Here is a 26,564-nt window from a genome sequence, read left to right on the forward strand (position 1 = left end):
ATTCACTAATGTATGAATTTGAAATTTTGAAATAGTATTTAGTGATGCAAAGTATTGGTCCACTGGATTACCTTTACAAATTTAAGATATACAGATAAACTTTGGGAGTGTCTAGACCAAAATGTATTTATTTAATTGTAACATAAAAAGTTAAATGCCATTTAATTTCTGACAAATCACATTACTCATCTCAAAGTGCTCTTTTATATTCCACTAAAAATTTATTCTCAATTTTCACTCCATATACAAGTGAGAAAATGGTAAAATCTAGTCTGTGTAGGTCTTCAGAAAGCAAACACAGAAGGAGACACAAAGAAAGAAATACAAGCTTTAGGGAGATTAGGAGATTGAGACAAAAACAGAGGAAGAGACAGACAGAGAATTGGGAAATGTACACATTAACAGAGAAAAATATGTCTTTGATTTGAACACAAACAGACAAACCGGGAAGCAGACTAAACTGAGCATGTCTGCACGCACACACTTACATTTACACACATCTACAATACCCTATAGTGTAGACAATGTCATTAAGTCCTGTACACTGTGCTGTGGTTTCTCAGTCTTGTACTGCCATCTGATGGTGATAGCAGTTGGTTCATACAGATTTGTGTTTATTGTATTTAAATTGTATTGTTTAATGAATTTGATCTGCATTAAATGAGTGACTTACTACAACCTAACAACGTGACAAACCTTCAATTGCCTGCAATAAATATTATGTTGATATTAGGTTTTTTTTTAAATAAAACATAATAAAAGCTGTAGTTTTCCCCCATCAAAACTGCTAAAGAAAAACAAGCTAAAACATCCCCAAATATTAGCATTTTCACAACATTGATAAGAACTGTTTAGCAAAGTTTGGATAAAAAAGCATCGTAAGACACTTACCATTATACCTAATTAGCTTTTCAGTCTGACACACACTGGTGAGTTTCCTGTCCTGGCGTGCATGCAAGGTGGGTCCTCTTTGTGTGTGTGTGTGTGTGTTTTGGGGAAGCAGCATGTGTACATGCTTTTCATACCAACAGTGACAGCTGTCAGCTGTCTTCCTGTCTGCCTCCCTGTTTCTTTCTCTCTTCCTGCACCTACTGTCTACATCTTCCTTCTTCTCATATGCTCTCTATCTATAGTTCTCTTACTTCTCCTGAACTAATGATACAAGATGCTTTACTGAAATCAGTCCTGTAAGAAAACATGCCACATGCGACATGATGCCACTGTCGATTTGCGTAACTTCAACACACACACACACACACACACAGACCAGCTGTCTCGCATGCCTAGAAGTGTACTGGGAGGGTGGGAGGTTGCTAGGTGGGGGAGGTTGAATGGAGCTTGCCATGAGAAACCAGAGCCCTAAGTTCATATGCAGGCCAATCCACCTTCCCACTACTAACTTTGACTCCAACGTGACTGTTGCAGCTTCAGAGCAAGTCTGTTTGTGAGCAAATTTGGGTAATAGGTAAACCTGCAACCAGCTAACTGTTTAACAACACATTGTTAAATAGATGCTGTAGCTCTTGTAGGTCTGGTGACAATATGAACCTTCTGAAGGGCCAGATCTTGCTGGCATGGATAATTGGTGTACTTGGTAAGTCTGCCTAGTGTGCATGTGTGCGTCATAGTACTTTGTTTGTTCTTTAAATTGTTCTTCTGTATGTGGATTAAGTAATGCTGATGCTCTGAAACACTGCCACATATTTATCTCAAGTACCATTGTAACTGTTTACATCTGAATGTTTTAATGTAAAATAGCGTGTTGTGCAAATCAGCTCCAAAAAAGTGTTTGCATTTGTCCTTCAGCTAGCCTAAAATATGTAGCCCTGCATTGTTAGCATTCTAACTGCATTAATATTTAAAGCATTTACTGCGGGTGATGTCCTTTTTCAGAGTGATTTATTATCAGTGAGAATATATTGATTACTGTCTTTCTTCAAGGACACTTGAAAGGAATGGATGCTTGTTGATACACACACTGTCTTTTAGGTGAATTACACCTACGACCTTTCAAATACTGGGCAGTCTCACAACTTTATTCCCAGTGCAATTCAGATGTTAAATACTTTTTGGATCTCTCTAGCCTACACTGATAATGATAGATTTTACTGTATCAAGTATTGTGTGTACTATGAGCTGTTCTAAACAAAAATAACAGCTCTCAAACTGCTGAAAAAGAGTAGATTTTGTGATTTTCTGCTTTTTAATGTTTGCCATTTCCAGGTTTCAATCAGCTTTCAAGTTAAAATTTAAGCAAATTTGTGCAAACAGATAAATACTGAAAATGATTATGACTTATATAATTATATTAAAAAAGATGGCATTATGTTATAAGCTAAAATTAATCTTAATAGCAGATGACATGACAAGATACAAAGTAAGAATATTTGTCTTTGTATTATCCAAATCAAAACAAAACTTGATTTGACAAACAAAGCAGCATTAACAACACAAACTAGTGTCAACTAAAGTAAAATGTTACATTATACACTGATAAAGCATAACATTATGACCACCTGTACAATTTAATGCAGCAGCTCTGCCATGAATTCTACATTTTAAGGTTAGAATTTCTTGAGAGAAAATGTTTGCTAAATTTTTCAGTTGCAGAAAGTTACTAATGTTACATTTAGCGTTAAGTAAAGTTGGGTACATTCACTGCATATTTCATAAATATATATTATATTATAAAACTGCCATTATTGACATGAAATACTAGCACTAACACACAGTACCTCTCAATCATTTAGCATGCGGATATGCCATCTAGCGGTTAGCATAAACACATTAACATTTATGTGTAATGTTGGTCTAACATTACTGGAAGATTCTACACTACAACACACCTTTGATGTCACTCGAAAGCGCAGACTCTCAGATGGTGTAAAGCTGTAGGTGTAGGGCTTCGCTTGCATTTGCTACTCTTTTTTTATCCATGCTTGGTATATTTTGCTTTTGACAAAACAACAACCTGCCCGCATGTTGGCACAGTCATATCCGGCTCTGGGGAGTGTCACACATAAAAACAGACTGGCCGATAACTCACACGCAGACCCAGCTGTAACAGTTTTAATATTAGACTAGATTTCTCCACCTACTAAACGAACTAATTACTTACACTGCTATTTATTGTGAAAGACATACAGTTACTGTTACAAGCATCTCAAGCATTTTAACCAAATTCCAAGCACATTTTGGACCTTCAAAACACAACATTAAAATTCAAGCATTTTCAAGGATGTCAAGCACCCATACAAACCTCGTATTTCAAACTTGCACTTTAACTTAAAACAGCTAGTTTTGATCAAGTCAATAAAATGTGTTTAGAAACTATTTAGTTTATCCCATCCTACAAAAAAAATGTTTTTTATAGCCTAGCTGCAGATTCATCTTTTCATTTAAATGGTGTATTGATCATGCCACAATCTGTTATTTTACCTGGTTTAAATCTCATGCAATTAATTGCTGCTTATCAGATTTCTCAAGTGAATCAAAAATATTAATAAGAATTATTAGTTTATTATTATTTATACTACCTAAGTATTCTATATGGTAAAATGTATGAAAATGACAAATCAATTTGAGGACCTGAAAAAGTGGTGTGTCTCCTTTATTATTACATTATTTGCATTACTGCAAATGCACCATATATTGTGATTGATTTATGTCTCCTTACGATTCTCTCATGGCTAGTAATTTATAAATAAATAATTTAACTTTAAAGATACCAGGTCTATTGATAATGTGACCAATTTGCTTCAAGCTTACCTCACCATTACTTCTTATCTTATGGCCAATTTACAAGATCATGAAATTTCGGGTTCTGGTGTCAATCTGGTGTTTGAGTTTCCTCTCAAAATAGTTATAAGGGAAGTTGTTTAAATATCCCCCTATGAATAAGGACAGCCCTTTAAACCCAAAATATGTCCGCTACTATCATACTACTCATAGCCACACTCATTCACCTACAACATAATTTTCCTCTTCTGTCATACAACTCAATCAAAAGACATTTTGCCAGAAGTTTGCCTTATAGCCAGTATGTGATCATGTGAGGTATTATTAGGTTATTAGGTTATTGTTTTATTTTGCGGTGGGAGTTCAGTTTCATGTAGAAACAGGAAAGGAGAGTTGCAATGACTGACAGCTCCAAGTGGCTCTTCAGTCCACCCCCCTTCTATTTTTGTATGTGGCCAGATCAAAGTGTACTGGCAGGACAACAAACAGAGAGAAAGCAGCCAGTAACAGGCAGAGACAATGTCAGATGGCCAGGGAAACAAACATATGCACTGCACATAGCAGACTTCTTACCCAGATCTAGAAATATTCGAAAATAAGTCAGGAGTAAACTAAAAAACAACAAACTTCCCATATGTGATAGTGAGTGTATGTAAATATGTGTGTTAAAGAGCAAGTGAAAGTGGGCAATAGATAAAGATAGATGGATAGAGAGATAATTAAATAAACAGAGCGATATAGAGATAGAGAAATAGTGATCTTCTCTTGCTGGTTTAAATGACACCAGATCCTAGCTTGCTGAGTTCAGGAGTCTGGATCACCAGCAAATGCCAGAAATAACATACAGAGGATGTAATGTCTGTCACAACCTTGCTAGCAGTACTGTGCTAATGGGCTAGGTCATATAATAAAATTATATGTATATGTATATGTATATATATAATTAAATCAAGTCAATTCAAGCAAGAACTGTTGTGTTTTGACTAATTTAATGGACACATAGAAAGTATGTGAGATAATTTCACAAAATACATGGCTGTAATAAAACTGTCTCCAAATTTAGATGCCCCAATATCATCAGCTGATACAGATGATGATTACATTTGAAATTGTAAGTAAAATAAATAAATAAATAAACAGTATAATAATAATATAACCACATTTGAAACTATATTTTTTATCATCTGGGAAGATGCAGCCTATACAGTCTAAATATACATAGGAATTAGTATTAAGTATCAGTCAGGCCCTGTTTCTGTTCCCATGTTCAAGAGGACAACAAAAAAAAAGAAAGCTCAACAGGATGAAAAATCTGACTGGTTGCAAAAAAAAGATTTTGTTGATAAAGCTGATTGATGTTCCAACTACGGTCATAACTTGGTCTGCTCGGTTTTTAATAATGTTGATAATAGTGCAGCTGTTGAATTTAATACAGCCTGGAATGAAAAATTTGAATTATATGGCAACATTTGATTGATGCCTTGTGTGCTATTGCAATAACTTCTTATCCACATGTAACACTAATTAAAGCAGTATAAACAAAATTTCTAACACGGCAAAAATCTAAATCTAACTAATGATAAAAAATTACGTACTTTACAAATTATCCTAAATAAATGAAAAGTTTCAATGATTGTTCCCCAGATCGGTCAATGGTACTGACAGAACTGTAAGTGCAATGCCTCCTAATACCCTGTAGAGTCAAGCAGTCTGACTAAGATATGTTAAATAATATTTTAATTAATTTTCTGTATTATTCAGTCAATGCAAAAATCTACATCTACAGTATTTATCAGTAGTTTAGCTCATGTGCATAACATCATTTATGGTATCAATAAGGCAATGTTTGGAAAATATCTGAAAAAACAAACAAACATTTGTTTATTAGATGGATTAAATACAGGTCAATTGATTTGAACCAACAACCCAGGCTTGAAATTGCCTATCAAATTGACTGGTCAGAGCTGGTTTTCCCAGTCATCTTCACTCAGATTAGATTGACAATAAAATCTTTTACTAAAAACAAAGACTTGATTACAGTGCTTAGACAGCACACGTGTGAAGGCTTTTCACCGTTATGGAATGCCAGTCACCTGACTGCTGTTGCTGTTTATCCGTCTACATCAGTCTGTTCCTGCCACTCTCTCATCTGATAATCCTTTTCTCGTCCTCTCGCTCTCTCTGCCACATTGAAGGCTTTAAGGATGATGGCTGTAAACCAGCTAAATGTTTGTTGGGTAAATCACGGTTGAATACACACTGCTGGCTTACCTCTTACTTCAGCTGTCATTTTAGTTCTGGTGTAAAAACATTTGTGTTAGCGGAGTATGGCAATGGCATCATGCTCACAATAATTCTGTGCATAATTGATGACAAAGTAAAATAGATAATGTGTAACCTAGAGTTTCATACAAAATAAATCATATAGTCATGACATTAGTTAGTAAAATTTTTGAAAGTGTTTCCTCCACATTACTACCGCCATAGCTCAACTATGTATTTTCCTCTCTTTATGAATCACTCTGTGCCACTGATCTCAGACTTCCTGTGGAATATGCCAAATTCTGACAGTCTGACTTCTGTGTGTGTCCGTATACTCTAGGTCCAGTATTTTGCTCGGAGGATGAGACTCGTCTAGTGACAAACCTGTTTAGTGGTTACAACAAGGTGGTTCGTCCCGTTAACCACTTCAGTGAAGCCGTAGTAGTCACCGTGGGACTGCAGCTGATACAGCTCATCAGTGTGGTAAGGCAGAGATAGACAACTTGTATAGAGAAAGTGAAATTGATGTCATGCCTTGTCAACTATTTGGGGACACTAAGGCCACCTTGTGAGATTTGCCCTGCCTTTCTGTTTGTGAATTGGAGGCTGTGTTCAGACTTCCCTTCATGATTGTGAAAAGCACTGCCCCAGTAGGCTAGTACTGCAGCCACAGCAGGTCAGTAGAGAACTACAGCTATACCTTTGCAAGTATGACCGTACTGAAATTAGAGCCACTGAAAAACTATGAAAGTATTTATCATTCGTTTTTTTAAATTCCATCCATGCTATTGTTATTAATTTTCTGCAGGTTGGGTCCAGTTTCTTTCTCATCCCATCTCAATTTAAATTTAAACAACTTTCAAAAACGTATAAAAGCAACCCATTCTAACAGCAAGCACAAGTAAACATACTAGATAGATCAAAAAATGGTGTTTATGTCCCCAAACAGATAACACAGCATTATGTATGTTTACATTCTCTTTGGAAAAACCTAAAAATAAAAACAGGCTTTCACATGAAGAAACAAATTACATGATATTATAACTCAACAGCTCTATCATTTTCCTCTAATTTCAGTATTTCCAAAGCAGATTTGTAAAATCTATACTACTTCGTTGAGCAAAACTGTAAACTATTGTTTTCAAGTAAAATGTTGCAGTACTTTGAATACTTGAGACAGGTGCATTGAACAAATGTTCACTTGATATGTTGTCACTGATCAAGTGCAAAAATGGGCCTCCATATCTTGGAATTTTGTTTTATGGCAAAAACATTTACAAAAATATATGTAAACTGTCCCATTCGTTCCAAAAAATGCTACATCATCAACAGATCACAGACAGAGCCTAGCCATGTTCCTTGGTACTGAAATAGCCTAAGCAAATCTAATAAGCTTGTCAGACAGTAAAGAAAGGATGAAATGTCAGGAAATACCAGAAAGCAATGTGTAACACCTTTATCATCGCTTTTTCCATTGCCTTACCTACATTATCCTCAAAAAAATATTTCTATTAATTGCCACAAACAATGTCACATGCACCTACACCAGGTGATGGCACTGCAGCCAGAATAATGCAAAAGTTGTGTGAAAAGCAAGGAATTTGGCTGATTTTGGCACACAAAAACAACTTTCACATAAATCCAACTACACACTGTAAAACACACTACATTGCAGCAAGGTGACAATGACTTAAACGGTAAGAGGCTGACACCTTTAGGTTATACAATAACTTAAAAGTCTCAGCAGCCATGTGTTTTGCAGTGCACACAACACAAAGCCTAACCAGGCTCTCAACAGGTTTAGTAATGGCACGGCAGCCACAAACCGTCAGCTTCACAACACAAGCAAAATGTACATAAAAGTTAGTTGTTCTTACCTTTTGCAGCTTTCCTTCTCGGGATTCACCAGTTTATAAAGATGATGAGAGTAAGAATAGATCAGTAGAGTAGATGTAAGAGTGTAGATCACAAAGAAGCTATGCAGCTGTCCTTGGTACTGCAATAAACAAGGCAGACCACACTGCCAGAAAGGCCAACATTCACACACTAGCCAAACAATATGAAATACAAAAAGGGATTATCCTAAAACAACATTAGCATTTAATCCAAATAACCTAATTTCCAATAAACACAACAAACAACTTTCAATGCCGTTGATCAGTCACATACAACCAGAAGAAAAATCTGAAGCATGATGTGTTGGCAAAGTAGCCAAAATAATCAAACATAAGGCAAATTGCAAATCAGTGAGGACCAAGTCTATTTCTCATTTGTCCCCAGCCACAGTCCGACAAATGAGAACAAAACGTACCAAGGTAAAGTGATGCAAACAAGAACAGCTTGTCAATTCAACGTTATGCTCCAAATTAATAGGCTCAGTGTCCAAGAATTCCCTTACAATGTATCCGACCCAAGCATAACAAAGGTCACAGCAACCATAAATTGTATGCAAAGCTCAGTGATAACACAAATGACCACAAAACACATGATGCATAAGGAGTCTAGTGTCAACACTAGTGAAAAAAAGTCACAGCGATTGATGTAACAGAAAAAGTCAATGCTATGCTTCTAATCTAGGACTGTAACATTTAGTGACATTAACTGAAAACCAGCTAATTATTAGCTCAAGAAACCAGGTTATCTTACATAAACTAGTCACAAACTGACAGAAAGTCAAAAGCATCCACAGCATACAATAAAACGGCTGCAGACAGAAGTAAAAACTTTAGGCTTGTTAACAACAAGTTTAGTTTTCACACCTTATCCATGAGTTTAGGGGACCGTAACACTAAAACAGACAGGGGCGCCTACAATAACTACGGTTAGCTTGCATTCCACCATCCGCTTGTTCCTTTGCCGTTTGGGCCGCTGGGTTTGCCGCGCACCCATAGCACCAGGGTCACAACAAGCGTGCAGCCTCGGCGACGGCACGGCGGCCGCAAAACAACCGAAGAAAGCAGAATTAAAAAGTCAAAAGTGCTCCTACTGCTCGTCGCTCTCCTTCTGCGTTTGTTTGGCCACAGTAGCATCACCGATCTCTACAGGCGGCGACCAAGGCTGAGGTTCGCTGACACTACATACTGTGGCTGGGTCTTTAATACGGACTGAAGACGCGTCCCCTTCCTCTCTCTTCGGATGGCAGTGTTCAGCTTTCCCAATGAACTGTCACAAGTAGGAAAACAAATTATGAAAGTATGTCAGCGACAGAAAACGTACGGGTGATGGCAAACCCAACAGAACCGGGATTTATTCCCGAAGTCCCGGTAGCTAGCTAGCCTCTATAAGCCTTAACACTACACAAACCTTTAACTTTGTGTCCAACTCCAGAAACTTTGGCCTCTGTGTGAATTTAACTTAAATTCACAGCCACCATCAGATTGCCCTCTGTATCAGCAACACGAATAAATAAAAAATAAAATAAAATATCGAGGAGACGCAGTGAATCGACCGGTAATACAGAAATTACGCCACAAGGACGCAAGCGCACGCGCAACTGCACGTGCTTTAAGTAAAAATGGAGGGAAAGTTGTTCGTTGCTATCTCTGGAGCCACAGTTGGGTTAGGGTTGTTGGTTTTATTTTTATTTTTTTAACTGTTAAAATAACACAGAAGACATCAAGTCCTTGAAAACTAAGTTTTTATTTTATTTTTTTAATTGTGTTTTCTGTCCTTTCCTGCCTAATCAGGATGAAGTTAACCAGATTGTGACCAGCAATGTTCGACTTAAACAGGTATGAACCAGGTGTAAGAATGAAGTAATATCACAGTAAAATTAATACACCTGCACAAAAATATTTACTGTGCAGTTGGGTGCAAAGTAAAAGTTTGCATCCTCATTTGGAAATGACAAAAAAAGTAAAAAAGTAAATTACTGTCATTACTGTTATTATAATATTTATTGCACATTAAACAGCTTAGAAATATTGTTTCAGTTGATATTTGTGACTTTAGTGTGGATCAGATCACATTTCATGATCAACTTATGCAGAAAACCAGGAAACTGCAAATAAAAAAGATAACTGGAGGAAACAAGATGTTTAACAAACCAAATTATCTAAAATGTTTTCCAATTTTCATTCTAGCAATGGGAAGATGTGAACCTGAAGTGGAATCCAGATGATTACGGTGGCATCAGAAAGATCCGAATCCCTTCAACTGACATATGGAAACCTGACCTGGTCCTGTACAACAAGTAAATACACAAACTCTGTCTCGTTTTGTATATACTTAACACACACCTACACCTAGCCCTCCTTGTTTGAAATGTCTCTGTGTCCCTTTCATTCATTTCCTGCAGCGCCGATGGTGATTTTGCCATCATCCACGAAACTAAAGTCCTGCTGGAGTACACCGGGAAGATAACGTGGAATCCTCCAGCCATCTTTAAGAGTTACTGTGAGATTATTGTCCTCCATTTCCCGTTTGACCTACAGAACTGTAGCATGAAGCTGGGAACCTGGACATATGATGGACTACTGGTTGCCATCAACCCAGTGAGATAGATTTTGTTAATTTACCAGCAGTAAAATCACATTTTAAGACATGCAACTCCCAAACACTGTCCTCCACCGTTGTACATTGTTTTCTCCTCCTCTGTCCTTTAGGACAGCGATCGACCAGACCTGAGTAACTTTATGGAGTCGGGTGAATGGGTGCTAAAAGACTACAGGAGTTGGAAACACTGGGTTTACTACACCTGCTGTCCTGACACGCCTTACCTGGACATCACTTATCATTTCCTGATGCTACGGCTGCCTCTGTATTTCATCGTCAACGTCATCATTCCCTGCATGCTGTTCTCTTTCCTCACCGGACTAGTCTTCTACCTGCCTACTGACTCTGGTACGTTTATCCTGTTTAGATAAAATATATTTTTATAACTCACAGAAATTTGAAGCTGGGCATCAATACCTGCAATGTAAAAGTAGTCTGAATGCCTGTCTTTGCCTCCAGGTGAGAAGATGACTCTCTCCATCTCTGTTCTGCTTTCTCTCACTGTCTTCCTGCTGGTTATTGTGGAGCTCATCCCCTCCACCTCAAGTGCCGTTCCTCTCATAGGGAAATACATGCTCTTCACAATGGTATTTGTCATTGCCTCCATCATCATCACTGTCATCGTTATCAACACACATCACCGCTCCCCCAGCACGCACACCATGCCCCCATGGATTCGCAAGGTTTGGTTGTTTTTTTTTATTAATCATAGACCTTTGATCATTTTAGAAGCACCATTGTTCATGAAAAAAAAAGGTTTGAAAGAAATTAAGCAATGCTTGCATCTGTCTGTCTCTCAGGTATTCATCGAAACCATTCCCAACATGATGTTTTTCTCTACAATGAAGCGTCCCAGTCAGGAGATCCGACAGAAAAGGTTGTTTCCTACTGACATGGACATCTCTGACATCTCAGGCAAGGCTGCAGCTTTATGACAGATCCCACAAAATATATATTGACATAGGACAAGCAGCACATATTCTGGAGAGGACAGATTTCTATACTGGGGGTATGTTAATGTAGGTCCAGGTGTCAGTGGCGATGTTTCATAGAGGGATAATGGCACTACTGATGTGAAGAAACACTGATGAAAACATTACACTTTGTAATATTTTTTGTGCTTACCGTAAATGTTTTATGATTGGATTTGCAAAATGCATTAAATAGGTAAGTATTATAAGACTTATTAGTAAAGACCACACCCTTAAATGGTCCAGGATGCAGCAACTTTCTGAGTTGCTCATCATCTACAGCCTGTCTCTGCTCTCTTCTTCACAGGTAACCCCACCCCAACCAGTGTCACCTACCAGTCCCCCATCGTTAAAAACCCTGATGTCCGCAGCGCTATTGAAGGGGTGAAGTACATCGCTGAGACCATGAAATCAGACGAGGAATCTAACCATGTAAGACAACCAGCACATGAAAAAAAAAAATTTTAAAATCAATTTCTCAAATGTTAAGAAAACAGCCTGAGATGCAGCTGTTCAAAAAGAATACTGAACTTGTAGCGTTTTTTTATCTTCTTATCCAAACCTGTACATTAGAAAATGTTAATTTTAGATTTGTATTTGCATCAAAATGCACAACTGATCTGAACTGAAATGTTACAGTAATCATAACAGGACTAATACATCTAAAAGGAAGAAAAAGTATATATTTCCTAAAAAGTTAATTGACATCTGCCATATTTTTTTTGCTCTGTAAAGCTAAAACAAGGGATGCAGCAGCAAAAGTTAGAAATTAATAGACACTGTAAAAAATATCAGTCACTGATTGATGTATAATGTAAAACCTAAATTACTGGGCGGCTGTAATTCAGTTGGTAAGGCAGTCGATCCCCGGTCCTTCCTGACTATGTGTCGAAGTGTCCTTGGTCAAGACACTGGATCCCAAGTTGCTCCCGGTGGGTCATGTGAGCACCTTGCATGGCAGCCACCGCCGTGTGTCTGTGTGTGTGTGTGTGTGTGTGTGAGACTGGGTGAATTTTAAGCGGATAAAAGCGCTTTATAAGTGGCCATTTACCATTTAAGCTACATATGTTTAGAATCATTCAAAAAGTATACTAAGCGAAACTTTCCCTCCTCTTTATCTTGTATCATCTTGTTCCAGGCAGCAGAGGAGTGGAAGTTTGTTGCCATGGTTTTGGACCACATCCTGCTCTGTGTGTTCATGGCTGTGTGCATCATTGGGACGCTTGCCGTCTTCGCTGGGAGACTCATTGAGCTCAACATGCTGTAGAGGCGGACCCATAAAGCAGCTATGTACAACGTCAAAAGAGACGTCAGACTTGGAGATGCATCTGAAAACTGTGGATAAAGCAGTTCAGGTTTTGTTTGCTCTTCTTTTCTTTCACACACACACTGTTTGAGTTGATTTTGTTTTTAAAGCTGTAAAGAGCTGCCACTCAAATGTGTGAGTTTGTGTATTCACTGAAGCAAAGGAGAGGAATTGTAAAGGGTCTCATGATCCAGATGGATCATACTTGAAGTTTTTCTCGTCAATAAGTTTTTGTATTGTTTTCGTTATTTTTCTACAGTGTTTTATTTCTGTCATCACTCTGGTGGATAATTGGTTTGCCTGTTTTTTTTGGGGGGGGGGGGTTTGGCAGCTTTATTTTCTTAAATGTTAAACTGATTTTTTTACATGAGGTTTTCATGTCCACTGTGCTGAGGACAAACTGCTGTAATTAGCTAATGTACTGTGTAGTATTTAAATGTGTTTAACCCCCTCTTTATCTCCTTACTGTAGGAAACAGCTGGGGCTTCAGCCTAGAGCAAATCTAAGTTTTCAGCAAACTTGAGTGGAAGACGTTTTTGATGTGTTCAAAACACATTTTTTGTATTTCAATCCAACTTTATTGCCAGTTATAGTGTTGTAGAGTGCAGGTAAGATATTTTCCTTGATGGGAGTTTTATTGTTTTGTTCTACCTGACATTCAATTGACTTATTTTTTTATGTTTTACTGAATTTATTAGTGAAGGTTGTGAGTTGTGTATAATTTAGAACATATGTAGATATCTGTTCTGAAATATCGTGAGTTAGTGACATCACTGACAAGCATAATCCTCTTAACTCTGTTGGTTTGTTTAGGGCTCATTTTAAAATATATTTTTTGATAAATATTATGAAATGGGTTGATTTTAACAACGGTTAAGAACTGTTCAGGAGTGGTTGAACGTTTCAAATGGACGTCTATAAAATATAAAATCAGTTGACCTAAAGTCTGTGGCAGGTGAGGTGTTATGGTCTTAAGGGCCTGGACTCTATCCCACCTGCCTAGTGCCCTTGTGTGTGCAAATTAGACCCGTCTAAGCCTCGTAGAGGGTTGGAGGCTGAGGCTTGTTGCGCCCGCCCATATCCATCCTGATTGGTCTGACACTTAATCCAGAGAACCATTGAACTAGTGCTCCACTGTCCTTACCTTGCCCTTCCACCACTCAAGTTGGCACTGAAGAACCATGCCCTCCTGTAGTGAACTTTGTAAGCTTGTGTTTAAGTTTTGGGTGCTGTCACCATTGAAGTCTTTTGGTTTAGTTGTGAAGAGTGAGCTCTACTGTGTTACTATCATAAACTGACAGTTTTGAGTTTCTGGTATAGACCCCCTTATGTTTATTGTCTCCTCCCTTTCTCCTACACCCTAAGTCATGTGTTACGCCTTAGTTAATTACTGATGTCTGGAAGAATAACCACCTACATCTGGTCTTTTATGCAGCTTCCCTTAGCCCTGGGGACTGGGGACATAACAGAGCTTACATGTTAATGCAGAGGTAATAAAGGTACGCATTTTCAAGGCGGATGTACTGCTTCTATAAATAGCAGCTTAGGTGGCCTGTCTGCTGTTAACATTAAGTTTGGATGTTTTACTTGTTGTCCAGGAAGACTTCATAGTGATGCCCATACAACATATCAAAATCATAATTTGAATATGGCAGGGATGGTGGCATTAAAGTTGATGACAATGGAGCATTTTGTTCACCTTTGTTCTGACATGGCAAACAAAGGCTGTTTAGCAAACAATGAAAATGAACAATGTTATACACATTTTTGCCTTTACTTTGTCATTGAAGACAAGCATTAAACATTGGGAGAGTGGGCAAGATATTGCTTTTTTGCGGCATGCACTGCAACCACTACCAGGACAGTCCCAATTCCAACTAGTTGCTTCAGTGTTGCTGTTTACAACAACCAGCTTAAGGCAACTTATTTAATTTTTTTGCAGCTGCTGTCTTTTAAAATAAAGACCATCTGATTCAGTTTAATGATACAGTAAGTTTTGTAAAGTCACATTACAGTGACCCATTTTGTTCTTATATGCAGTTACAAAGATGTGAAACTGAGTGAAAAATAAAAGTAAACTGTTTGGATTGTTTCTTGTATTGCTATATATAGCTCAGACTTCACAGACACATTGTTGAATCAGCTTTTGTGAACCACTACCCAATTCGTTATTTTGGGCAGCAGTTCTATAGTCAACGGTACACTTTATAGTTCACATTTATCTGACAATCTACCGCATTTGTTAAAGGAAAGAATTTTTACATTCTTATTAAGTTAGGGGGTGACACACCTGGATTATATGTTTTTGAACTAAATGAAACTATGCAGAGGATAGCATTTAAGAACATTAGCACAATTGCCTTCCATTTTTGGTGAAAAACTTTAATAGGCGTGTCATGCAGATACCTAACCAGCATTGGCAAAATGTACCTTATAAATCTAGCAGAACACAAAACAAAAAACCTTACAAAGTCAGCAGGTGTTACACACATCAGTGTCAGGGACAACTTGATGTTCTGAAAAGGTTTTAAAATATTCAGGTGACAGCTTCTCTTATTAAATTTTTACCACTCTTTGATCACTACCACATTTAACTGTGGATAAAAAGCTTGTTAGTAGTGGTAGCCTTCAGCTAATTAGAAATCAACAAGTTGGAGTACAGGTACCATGATGCAACATTCTGCAAATGTTGGACACAGGTGCCTGGTTTAAGGAAATAATGGGACAAAATCGAAAAGTCAAGCTGTGATCAAGGTGTGGAGTCAGATGTCTTTCAATTCAAAGAGTGGTCTCTCCCAGACATATGGCAAAAGGTTTGGCCAAACAATTAGGGATTGGTGCATGGTTCTAAAAAGGTCAACAATTAACTGGAAACACATACACAGGAACCGAGTGTAATAATCAGAAACTAAACACATAAAATATAATCAAATGTCATCTCAGCCTCACAACATTTTGCCCACTTCTAACACAGGTTACACATTTACATTTGCATAGACACTCTTTCTTCTGGTTCCATTCTAATAGAATAGATTGTAAACATTATGTGCTAGTCCTAATCAAAGGATCTTTCTTAATTTTAATGTTACATTAGCTATTCATGGTTCAGATAACACTGTAAACTAAAAACTATACAGCAACTAAGGCACACATTGTGATGGCACCAGGCATCTACTGCAGGTGTACACATTTAAAACACTTGAAATTTACATAAGCTCAAAGAACAAAACACTTCAGAATCTTCTGAAATCTAGAGGCTAGGCAGAACCAAGCCAGACTATACTTTTCAGTGGCTGAGACAGTACAATGGCGATTGTGCAGCAATACCTGGGCTATGGATTAAGAACACAATATGGCCAAATAAATACAAAGACAATCTCAGTGCAAATGAAGTCAGCAGATTCAGATAAAGCAAGTGCATTGGCCAAACAACAAACAACGATGGGCAATTACCTAATAGAGATATATAGAAATAAATTAGCAGATTTAGCTCCATTCTGCCAATTTCCAACTACAAAGTTGGATATTTAACATCAGAAAAGTCAGATAATTCTTAGCTTAAATGGTAAACAAAACTGTCAGTAATTGGTTTCTCTGGTCAGTGTCATCCCAGTTGACCTCAACTGGATATACAAGTACAGGCCTATTCCTCTATTTTAGCCTTCAACTTCAGCATCTTTGTTCGTAGAAACTCTTTGTTCAACCAGCAAGGAAATCATTAGCTGTGTTTACATATGAAAGCTGTAGTTTTCTGGACATCTGCTCATATCCCATAAACCACCTGCCAGAGAAAACTGTTAAAACATTTTGAAATTAAGCAGCATGATAAAACGTTTACATGCATCAGTGTTTGACCAAATGTGAGTATAATAAAGTTTTACTAGGTTTTTGGTATAAGGCTAGAAGCCTGTTTTGCGGATCAAAACCAGAGGGGAAAGAAAAAAGTAAAACCCTGAAAATGAATAATATGCTTCTTTTCATATATTGTAAACACACAAGTTTGTTAAGAAGTTTGTTACTGTTGCTTTCTCACAGACCAGAGTGAACTTTTTACCCCAAAAAACTATAAATAACGAATTTAAATAAGTATGTAATATACTTAAATTTGTATCATGATAAATCTGATACATCAAAATATACAGACACAGGACTGAATAAAAAAACAAAACAAACAATGAATTTAGGGTCAGGAATTTAGATTAGGGCTAACAATTTGTGACCCTGCAGTTGTATCTAAAAAAAAAAAAAACAAACCAGCAGCCAACTGCTTATTAAAAAAATAATAAAAAAAAAAAAATCTAAATCATAAACAATTACATAAAGTCAGTTACATTTGGAGCAGTATCACTAGCCAACTACTCTAGCGGGACACAGCCTCTGGATTAGAACTACAATCGTCAATCTGACACATTTCAGGTCAACCAGCAATCTGTAAAGGCCAAGACATACTGGCATAATTTTAGGCAATATTGTTGGACAAGCTTTCTTTTTAACATGATGAGTGTAACATTTTGATATCAATGTTGCATTGATTTTATGGGTGCAGGAAGAAGGATATTAAATTAATGTTGCTGGCAATCCTTGTCTGCCCATATTGCTTTAAAATGCCACCTGTCTGTCATGGCAAGTACAAGTGCTTTGTCTGCACAGTCATCAGAAGTCCTTGGTCCTCTTCTGGCCTCCCTGCAATTACAATGACTGAGATTCTGTTTCACAGGGAGTGTCACTTTGCTTTGGTTCCATCTCTGTCTCCTGCTCCTGAACCAATTCTGTCTCTTCCTCCTGCTGCTGCAGCTGCTGTGGTGGCAACTGCTCCTCTGATTTGCTCTCACTCTCTGTTTCTTTAATGGGTCCTTCCTCCTCTCCCATTTCTTTTTCATCTGAGGAGAAGACATGTAAGTAAGATGTGCACATAATCAATAAACAAGGAGGTAAAAATCTAGGCTTGTGTGATAGAAAGAGGGAGAATCTGAAATAATGTGAATTGTACAAGAAACAATTTTTTGTTGGGAGTTAAAATCAGTGAAAGATCGAAGAAAGTTGTTTTACTGACATCCCTTTAAATCTCCCTCCTCCCATGCAATTACAACTGAAAGCTGTTCAACAAAAGCAAAGTCCATTAAGCCAAATGAAATTTAATTTATAATCCACATGCATTTTGTTGCACACTAAGATGTTTCCATTACAAAGAAAATAACTTAAGCCCAGGCTGTGGCATAAAAGAAGAATGGAAACCCATTAGGATAAGATAAATATTCCAGGAGAGTTCTACTTAAATATTCTTACAACAAACATCACTTTCTTACTTACGTACTGACTAAATATCTAAATCTGCAGGTCTCTGTGCTCAAAAGTTCAGAAATACGCTTAGAAAATACAAGGGGCTTATAGAGATGGACTTTAGAGGTTTAATTACAAGGTGAAAGGGATTAGGCACTAATCATACCTGAATATGTGCCATCGGTGGGATTACCATCTGTAATTTTATATTAACCTCACCTAGGCTCCCCTAAAATATATATCCAATACAAATGGGGGTGTTAAATGAACAAAAAAACAAAACAAAAAAAAAAAACACATTGTGCACAAAATATTGGACGTGCTTATGATTTTACATTAAATGATCTGAACAGAAACAAATTGATTAATTAGAACAGAATAAGACATTTTTAAAATATGTTAAGTTTGGTAGGATAAATTAGACATCAGCTATGTATAATGGAGAGTAAATCATCAAACCAATCAGGGAGGTGGTCTAAATATTCTGTACACTGAGTGCAGACCAGATCTGGGTCAAGCAAGTCAAATTTAAACAATTCAGAGGATAATAGACCGGTTGCCAATGGAAGAATAACATTTTAAGAGTTCTCTGTTAAGTTCTAAACATTTCAGGATGAATCTTAATCCTCCAAATGTATTTACAAACACTCTTTGACCCAAGTCTGGTATATGATATCCAGTAACTACTAAAACCCATCATGAGTTTAGTTTGATTAGAGCATTTAATTCAGGAAGAGGCAATGGGCTGCATTCTACATTGCTATGGATTCTGCAGCCAAGACAACTGGCCCATTCTTGGGTAATTAAATCTACAAAATCAGTTTAAAATAAGCCAGATGAGACAGTGCAGGGAGAGGAGGGGCTAGGGAACCTGGACTCTGCAGAGGATGGTTCTGTGGGTTCTTTGGACTCAGCTGGATCTTGAAACTGTGGACCAAATTCCATGGTGTTGTACCCTTGGCTAGAGGCAAGATCACACTGTTAAACCCACTGGTGGCTGTAATGCTACACTACATATGTGCTGTGGAACTTCGGGAAAAGGAGAGACTAAACTGAAATATGAGTCTGTGACAGAAATATGGTTGAATTTCTCTAACTGGTTTGGTTACTGGTTAGATCATACTGCATCGCCATGATAAGAATTTCTCTGCTCGAGACAAAAACCAGATCTGCAACAGGATTCAGTTTTTTTATGATTTCCTCTAGTAAAATAGTCAATGAGAGGATTGGCAACTTAAAAGTAACTGAAATTTATCGCTTCCAGTCGCAAAGAGGATGGTGATATTTGAAGTTGGCGGTGTCTCACATCTGCCAGCTCTTTCTCCCTAACAACTTAAAAAAAGGATTAGAAGTTGGCATCAATAAAAAGACAGGAAAGGAATCAAACAAAAAACAAATGGAGATGGTCAACTGGAGCATTGTACTAAGAAACATCTAATATGAGTGGTTAGGTGTGAGTAACATTAAGATGCACAGATCAGTTGGAGTATGACTGTGTGTCCATATGCAGGTCTTCAGAGATATAGCTAACTAAACCCAACTAAATGTTCTAAGATTTATTCGTTTCATTGAGATGCTTGGTTTAGTGTGTGGGCCTTTAGCCTTAGTTGTCATTATTACTTTTATTCACACGTCCAGGCCTAACTAACCTTTAATATACATTTCTACAATGTCTGCCCGGACAGATGTGGTTTTATACCCACTCTTTGGCATTAGTCTTTGACTGTTTTCTGACTTCAAACCCAACAAGCTTTCACTAATGCCATTTCACAAGTCTGCAAGAACACAAGTACAGAGAAAAGCATATTAAGAAGTCCCTATGGTCTTTATTGGTGTTCCTGGTTGTGTGCGTTATGCTGTGTATCTATGCATTTCAGTACCTCCAGAAGGGGGCGCACTCTCCTCTGTGTCTGTTCCAGAACGTGGTGTCATTGCAGGTGAACGGGATTCTGCTCTCAGCCTCCTTTCGTAGCTGAACTCTGGAAGCCTGGGAGCTTGAGGGCGCGTCTTTCTGGCTGGATTCAGGAAGTAGCAATATGCACAACGAAATGCTAAAAGGCAGAGAGAGAAAAAATAAGAGAAGAAGTGAAAAAGGTTGGGAAAGTTCTGTTGTATCTGGGTAATAAAGCCAATATGCATTACTGAGTTTCAGGAATGTTTAAAAGCCACTTAAGTTCATCTTCATTTAGGCAGCAATGTCCTTCTTGTCTTACCTAGATATTCATACTCTTCTTTTAGGGCCATGCCATTATGTGAAAAACACTGCTGGCAGATCAGAGCATATCTACAGGTAGGATGACACAATGGAGGAAAAAACACTGTTTGACACAAGAATAATAGGATGTTTAGTCTAGTCTCAAACATTTTTCAATGGCTACAGGTATGAATTACTGCTGCGGCATTCCATTCCTATTAATGGTACAGACACCAATGGCTGACTAAACAACACTTGCTTGTGTAAAATCTGAGCTTAAGAGCAAGTTACAAGCTACTTTTTTGAAAGGTGTTTTATCTAAAAGGAGGTTTTCACCTGTTCTGTGGTCCATCTCCAACCAGGTACTCAATGACTCGGTCCATAGCTCCCCGGTCTTTGGGCAGAATCGGTCTTGCTAATGGAGGACCTGTAGGGTGTAGGCCTACCAAGACAGTTCACACAGACAGACTATAATGTGTGATTTTGAAAAGACTCAAGTTCATAAAGGTTTACACATTTTCTAGGTCTCAACAGCCTGGGCACTATTTGCCTCTGTACAATACACCTTGATTACTGGTGCCTACGTAAGGTAAATGGGAGTTACAAAACCCAAATGAGACCAGCTACACACATACAAGCATTTGTACCAAGACTCAATGACAATTCAACCTACCTACACTGGGTACAGGTGAGTAGGGGGTCCTGGGTACTGCACCCTGGTGAACTGGGGTAGACATACCAGCTCTCTCTGGTGGTCCTCCTGGAGCTGAGACAGGGATAGGGGGTTGTAGGAGAGCAATATGAAATAAAGGCACAAACAAATATCTACACAAACTAAGTCAAAGGCAGCTAGAGTTGTTCATTCCAGTCACCTCAGACAGACAGATTTAATTCTTTGTTGAAACATCAAAACCCACAACCATACTTATCACATAGTATCACTGCGTCTCTCCTTACCCACGGGTGTTACTCCCAGTCCCAGTGGGGCCCTTGCTGCAGGTAGGGGAGTCATTGTCATGCCAGCTGGTGTGCCCATCGGCGTGGGTCTCATTGCAACCCCTCTTTGTCGAATCTCTGCAGAGGAGCCAAAAATCTTTTGCATCTGTCCATTTATTTTTACTCTCTTGTGACAAGATATAACATTTTTTAGCCTTAGTCTAGCAGCTGTACTAGCAGTACAACTCACTGATGCTTTATCTTTCTGCTAGGTGTCATACCTTGTCCTGGTCTGGGGGTCTCTTGACGCAGTGGAGTTGATTCCAGCTCCTATAACATTACAGCAAACAAATTGATTAAAAGTGTGTGTGTGTTTGGGGGGGGTCATTCAAAACTGAATAAATATGACGTTAACACTCACAGCTTTCTTCTTAGCATCTGGATCAAAGCGTTCCAGAATGAGTTTGGCATTTTTGTACGTCTCAGTTTCCATCACTTCCTCGAGCTGAAAACACAAAAAAACAAAAAGAAAAAAAAAAAAGGTCAGGATGATTCTCCTGGAGCAAAACCTAAATATTTAGAAGGGACATTACATGTTACTATGAGAAATATTACAGTGGATATTTTCATTTCAACATTCATACCATCTTCAAACCAGCCAATACAAAAATACTTAGATAAAATTTTAACTGAGACTTACTATCTTTTTCTTGCCGGCCTTTAAATCGTGTAGTTTTTCATCTACAAAAGAGGCAGTAAAAATTTGTGAGTATTAACTTTATTTACACAAAACATCATTTCCACACAATTATGCTCTGCAATACAAGATATCAATAATCTATGTAAATGGAGTATAGCTAATATATTATCAGCTAATGACTTTGTATTAATTTATTAAACTACAGTTATTGGTATCTTCACTTACAATTTTTGGTGCTTGTCAAACAAATATGTGAGCACATTACATCACAGCTCTTTGTGAGGAGCTAAATGTTGCTATTCCAAGTATTAAATAGCAAAAGAATTTACTTCTATAAAAAGTTTGTCAGTTACTGCAAATAAAACAACGATGTGTTGAGTAAGCTCATACAGTTAAAATTTAATTTCTTATGTACTAAAGATAACAAAAGCCTAAAATTGGAGTTGGAGAGAAAACTTACTGTTTCTCTCAGTGCGTTTGGAAAAGAGGAAAATTAGCAACTTTCTGATGAGCCATACCCTTTGAAAGAGAAAGAAAAATGGAGTCCAAGACAGAAATGTACTTTACCACAGCTAATAAAATTTTAATGTATCTTGAGGAATGCTGTGAATGAATACAAAAAGCATCGACACTTACAACACAGGGAATATAAAGAAAGGAAGGGCCATGGCTAGTCTCTGGAGCCATTCTTCAGGTAGGTACAGGCAGTACACAATCAGAGAGGTCAACAGGTACAGGACTGATGAGTACAAAAGCAACCGGGCAACCCATAACTGCCGACACACAAAAACACTCCAATTAAGAAGACACAACAATAAAAAAAATATATTGCCACAATGTTGTTTTGCCAACTTTACCTTTTGCAGACGTTGGTTTTTTGCACTGAACTCCTCAAGTTCTTTAATTTCCTTAAAAAGAAACATGGAAATTAACAATTTATTTTCCAGTAGCTTTTTGATTTTATTTAGGGATACCCAACTGTCTGTTGTTCAACATCTGCTAGGAGTTTAAATCGAGCTTTAGTTTCAGGTCTGTGAAGTAAATGCCACATCCCACTTTCAGTAAAGCTACTGAATTTTCTTGTGAAGTAAGATTAATTCTGTTGGCTGGATACACGGAAAGCAACACAAATCAAAAAATTTCACCATCATGTTCTTCTGTGGCCATCCCCTTTTTCAGTGATAATGCTATAAAACTTCTGGGTGACCGTAAATCCTCATATGAAACCTCGAAGGGCAAACTGGACATAAGGCTACACATTTCTATGCTTTAAGAATTGTGTGAGTGCATACAAGCTGACAGAATATTTCATCAGTACCTTGTCCAGGTTCTCCAGCTGTTCGACTGTGGTTGGCTTTGTCTGGGTTAAGGGTAGATATCAAAAAAACAATCATCAGGTTCATTAAATCAACTTACACAGGCCTTCTCTGATGAAAACAAATTGATATGTCAGTAAACAAGTAATAAATAAAAGAAAATCACACATTTCTCTTAAACCTCCTCCTCTGTCTAACTGAGAGAGTTTAAAGACGGAGGTTGCACTTTCAATCACTCACTCTCTTTTCCTCACTCTCTGTGGGTCTCTTGCCATTTCCCTGTGACTTTTCTAGTATGTCTAAAAATAGAGTATGAAATTCATCTTGCTCGGGCACAGGGCTCAGCGTGTCACACTGAAATTCTCTCAACTACTGCAATCATTTAAGTAGAACAGAAGAAAAAGATCTTTTATGAATCCATGTTCAGAAATACGTTTTTGGGACATACAATGAAATGTATTTTTAAAGCTATCCGATGTTGACAAGACACACTTACCTTCCATCGTGATATCAGAGCCCCCATATCTGTAAATTACAGGAGTCTCCCCTCTTTCAGGCTTCTGGTTCACTATGGAACAGAAAGCTTCTGTTAAACAAAACACTCTTCAGCATATTATGCAGATTACACCACAGTGAGCTCTATTTTACACTATAACATAGAAGCGACACAGGATTGAGCTTAAGGTTTTTGTTACAACTGCACACGAATAGTAGTGATTGTCATGCATGTCCACAACTTAAAGATTTAAAGACTTTCCTTATATAATAAATCCAGCATGGGGCTGCACAGCAACAACAGAGCCCACCAGGACACAGGCTCCTTCATATGCAACGACATTATTCGTTGTCTCACACACACGAGCCTGCGTTTATTCTACTCGGCCAAAACCAACCGTTATAAAGCACAGCAGACTCTTACAGGTCACTGTGCGAACATCCACGTGTAGACTTTGACTGTATAGGTCCGGTCGAAACATGGACTCAATCATTTAACTGCCATCATCCTATCCCGGTTTTGATATGAGACAATGAGGAAGGTACCAAGAACTGTACAGCCTCTGTCGTGATATGAGTCAGCAGAACACAACCTAGACATAATTTATTCGCAGTCATGAATAGCCTCAAACGCTTAATGGCATAACATTCAACGGGAAGTTAGGCTTTTGTTGATTTACAGAGGCTAAATGTTGTGCTACGAGTTGTGTCCTTTACATTTACTTAAAGTAACGCCGTGCTAATATAGTCTTTAAAAAGGTGCACATCTCTAAATTTGCAGTCTTAACAAGCTAGGGAGGTAAAAGGCTTGGCCACTGCTTCCACGCTACAACATCGAGAGCAAATGAAGCTAATGTTAATTGTTAGCGGGTCCAGTAAATACTGGACATTGTAACGCTACACCGTTAGCAACAGTAACGTTAACGTTATTTATCACGGTGCCAGATACAAAGGCCAGTAGCCATTGAACTAAGTAACAAAAAATGTATTCTATACTTATTTATTTACATATTTAAATTAATGCTAATGTAACAAACAGCTAAAGCAATTGTAATACTGCCGTTTGTTGAGCAGCATTCAAACATTTTCTTTAGACCATTTCAACTTCACATTATCTAGATCAAATCGATACTTACAATTTTGTCAGGTCAGCGTCGAAGAAGCCAACCGTTCAGTTCACCTGATAGCTCAAGCGACAGTTTGGCGCGGCGTGCACACGTAACAGACATAACCCATGGGTGACGTAACACGGGGCAGAGGTTGATTGATTTCCCAAAGTCCTTTGCGTTGTAGTCTTTTTGGTTTTCTTGTCAATTCAGGAAATTTACTAAGAATAAACACTAGAATAGATACATGCATTCTCTTTTACATTATCTTATCTTTTGTGAGTGTAAAAGGAAGCTTAACTTTAACCAAATTTAGTATCAAAAGAAGTAAATATTTATAATTTATTAAAAAATATATCATAAAACAAGATACAACAATGGCCCACCCAGTGACAGTGACACTGGATTAAGCTCCAGGCCCCCAATGACCTGAACGAGATAAGCGGTTACAGATAATGAATGGATGGATAAAAAATACAACAAGATGCTACTCTGCCCAATGAGTTCTTCTGATACCTTAAGTTAGGTATGCTGACTAGTTCTGTTCTCTTATTTTAATTTAATGTTTTGTTTCTTAAAACTCTGTATTTTTAGTGATATTGGTACTTTTACTTAGGCTAAGTAAAACATTTGAATAGAATAGGTTACTTCTCGCACCACTGTAAATAACATGCTCTTTCATTTTAAACTCTAAGTCAAAGTGTGACCACTAGATGTCGCAATCCCATGTGCTCTTCATCATTATATGCTGTAATTAATTTAAGATCAGTAGGACAGAGAAGAATGTAAAACCGCTCGTTTAAAACAATTCATAATAGAATTCTGTCATAATGCGATTACTTCCAGTGTTGCCACTTATTTGGATTACATACTTTTCAATCAAGATCATAATTTAATTACATACTATCAATTTCATTTTATTTCTATTAGCCTATTCTGACAATAACTTTTAGACCATGGGTTGCCTGTAAATCTGCCTGTACCTTTCCCCAGCAGAACCTCTCAATTCTTTTCCTTTCGGCTGTTCCCTTTCAGGGGTCGCCACAGCGAATTATGTGCCTCCATCTAACCCTGTTTCCTTCATCCTCTTCTCTCATACCAACTATCTTCATGTCCTCTCTCAAATAATTGTCCTTTTGCACAATCCAGTAAAGGGTATTTATTTGAAAAAAAAAAACCCATCTGGCTGAATGATACACGTGCGTCAAAAACACCAACAAACTAAGGCCATCACACAGATGTACTACTGTATGTTTGGTGTCTCCACTTCAGAAAATGTTCTGAAACTGTGGCATCTCTCTAATATTCAGCAGCAGCGTCTTAACTCCCAGCTGAGCTGTTTCAGATTAGGCTGCATGCAGTGCTCAGAGATTTGGCCTTCAGCTCTAGTGCATCCAACTTCCTCCAGAGTCTGAAGAGTTATGGGCCTAATAAAACTCTCTCCCCCCCTTCTCTCTCTCTCTCTCTCTCTCTATATATATATATATATATATATACATATATATATATATATTAGCCTATAGCTGATGACTAATACTGATGCTGATGTCATTTCCGATTCATTAACCTGTAATAAATAAAACACCAATGAAAATTTCCCAGCTCTCCTTACTCTACTTGGACATTGGACACACACAAACACACACACACACACACAATGCGTTTGGCAAAGACTGATGGTTGCAAAACACTAATCAGTAATCACATCACGTCTGACAAAATAAAATGCTATAAAGTATTAATATAAGTTTCTGTGCATGAAACTA

At 37.7% G+C, this 26,564-nt stretch overlaps 2 protein-coding genes across 3 annotated transcripts; one reads left to right on the forward strand and one right to left on the reverse strand.

Annotated features, from left to right (window-relative positions):
• The first annotated feature begins 1,393 nt into the window (after positions 1–1,393).
• LOC137131458 (acetylcholine receptor subunit alpha-like) lies at positions 1,394–14,863 on the forward strand. Its single transcript, XM_067512767.1, has 10 exons — positions 1,394–1,594; positions 6,341–6,483; positions 9,687–9,731; positions 10,083–10,192; positions 10,298–10,493; positions 10,605–10,842; positions 10,954–11,177; positions 11,295–11,409; positions 11,773–11,897; positions 12,604–14,863. The coding sequence occupies exons 1-10, from the start codon at positions 1,543–1,545 to the stop codon at positions 12,730–12,732; spliced, it is 1,377 nt and encodes a 458-aa protein (XP_067368868.1). The 5' UTR covers positions 1,394–1,542; the 3' UTR covers positions 12,733–14,863.
• Positions 14,864–15,134: 271 nt separating this feature from the next.
• lnpk (lunapark, ER junction formation factor) lies at positions 15,135–24,942 on the reverse strand. 2 transcript variants are annotated; one of them, XM_067512780.1, is made up of 16 exons: positions 24,829–24,942; positions 23,694–23,765; positions 23,200–23,241; positions 22,739–22,789; positions 22,518–22,654; positions 22,342–22,400; positions 21,882–21,922; positions 21,603–21,686; positions 21,463–21,511; positions 21,203–21,319; positions 20,919–21,011; positions 20,582–20,687; positions 20,265–20,335; positions 19,932–20,102; positions 18,923–19,012; positions 15,135–17,651 (listed from the first exon to the last, which is right to left on the reverse strand). In XM_067512780.1, exons 2-16 carry the CDS (start codon positions 23,718–23,720, stop codon positions 17,461–17,463), a joined length of 1,329 nt encoding a protein of 442 aa, XP_067368881.1. In that variant the 5' UTR covers positions 23,721–23,765; positions 24,829–24,942; the 3' UTR covers positions 15,135–17,460. The 2 variants fall into 2 exon arrangements, with proteins under 2 accessions (XP_067368881.1, XP_067368890.1); XM_067512789.1 differs by lacking the exon at positions 18,923–19,012.
• Positions 24,943–26,564: the final 1,622 nt, after the last annotated feature.

This window comes from Channa argus, chromosome 1 (genome assembly GCF_033026475.1).
Source record: "Channa argus isolate prfri chromosome 1, Channa argus male v1.0, whole genome shotgun sequence".
NCBI classification, from domain to species: domain Eukaryota; kingdom Metazoa; phylum Chordata; class Actinopteri; order Anabantiformes; family Channidae; genus Channa; species Channa argus.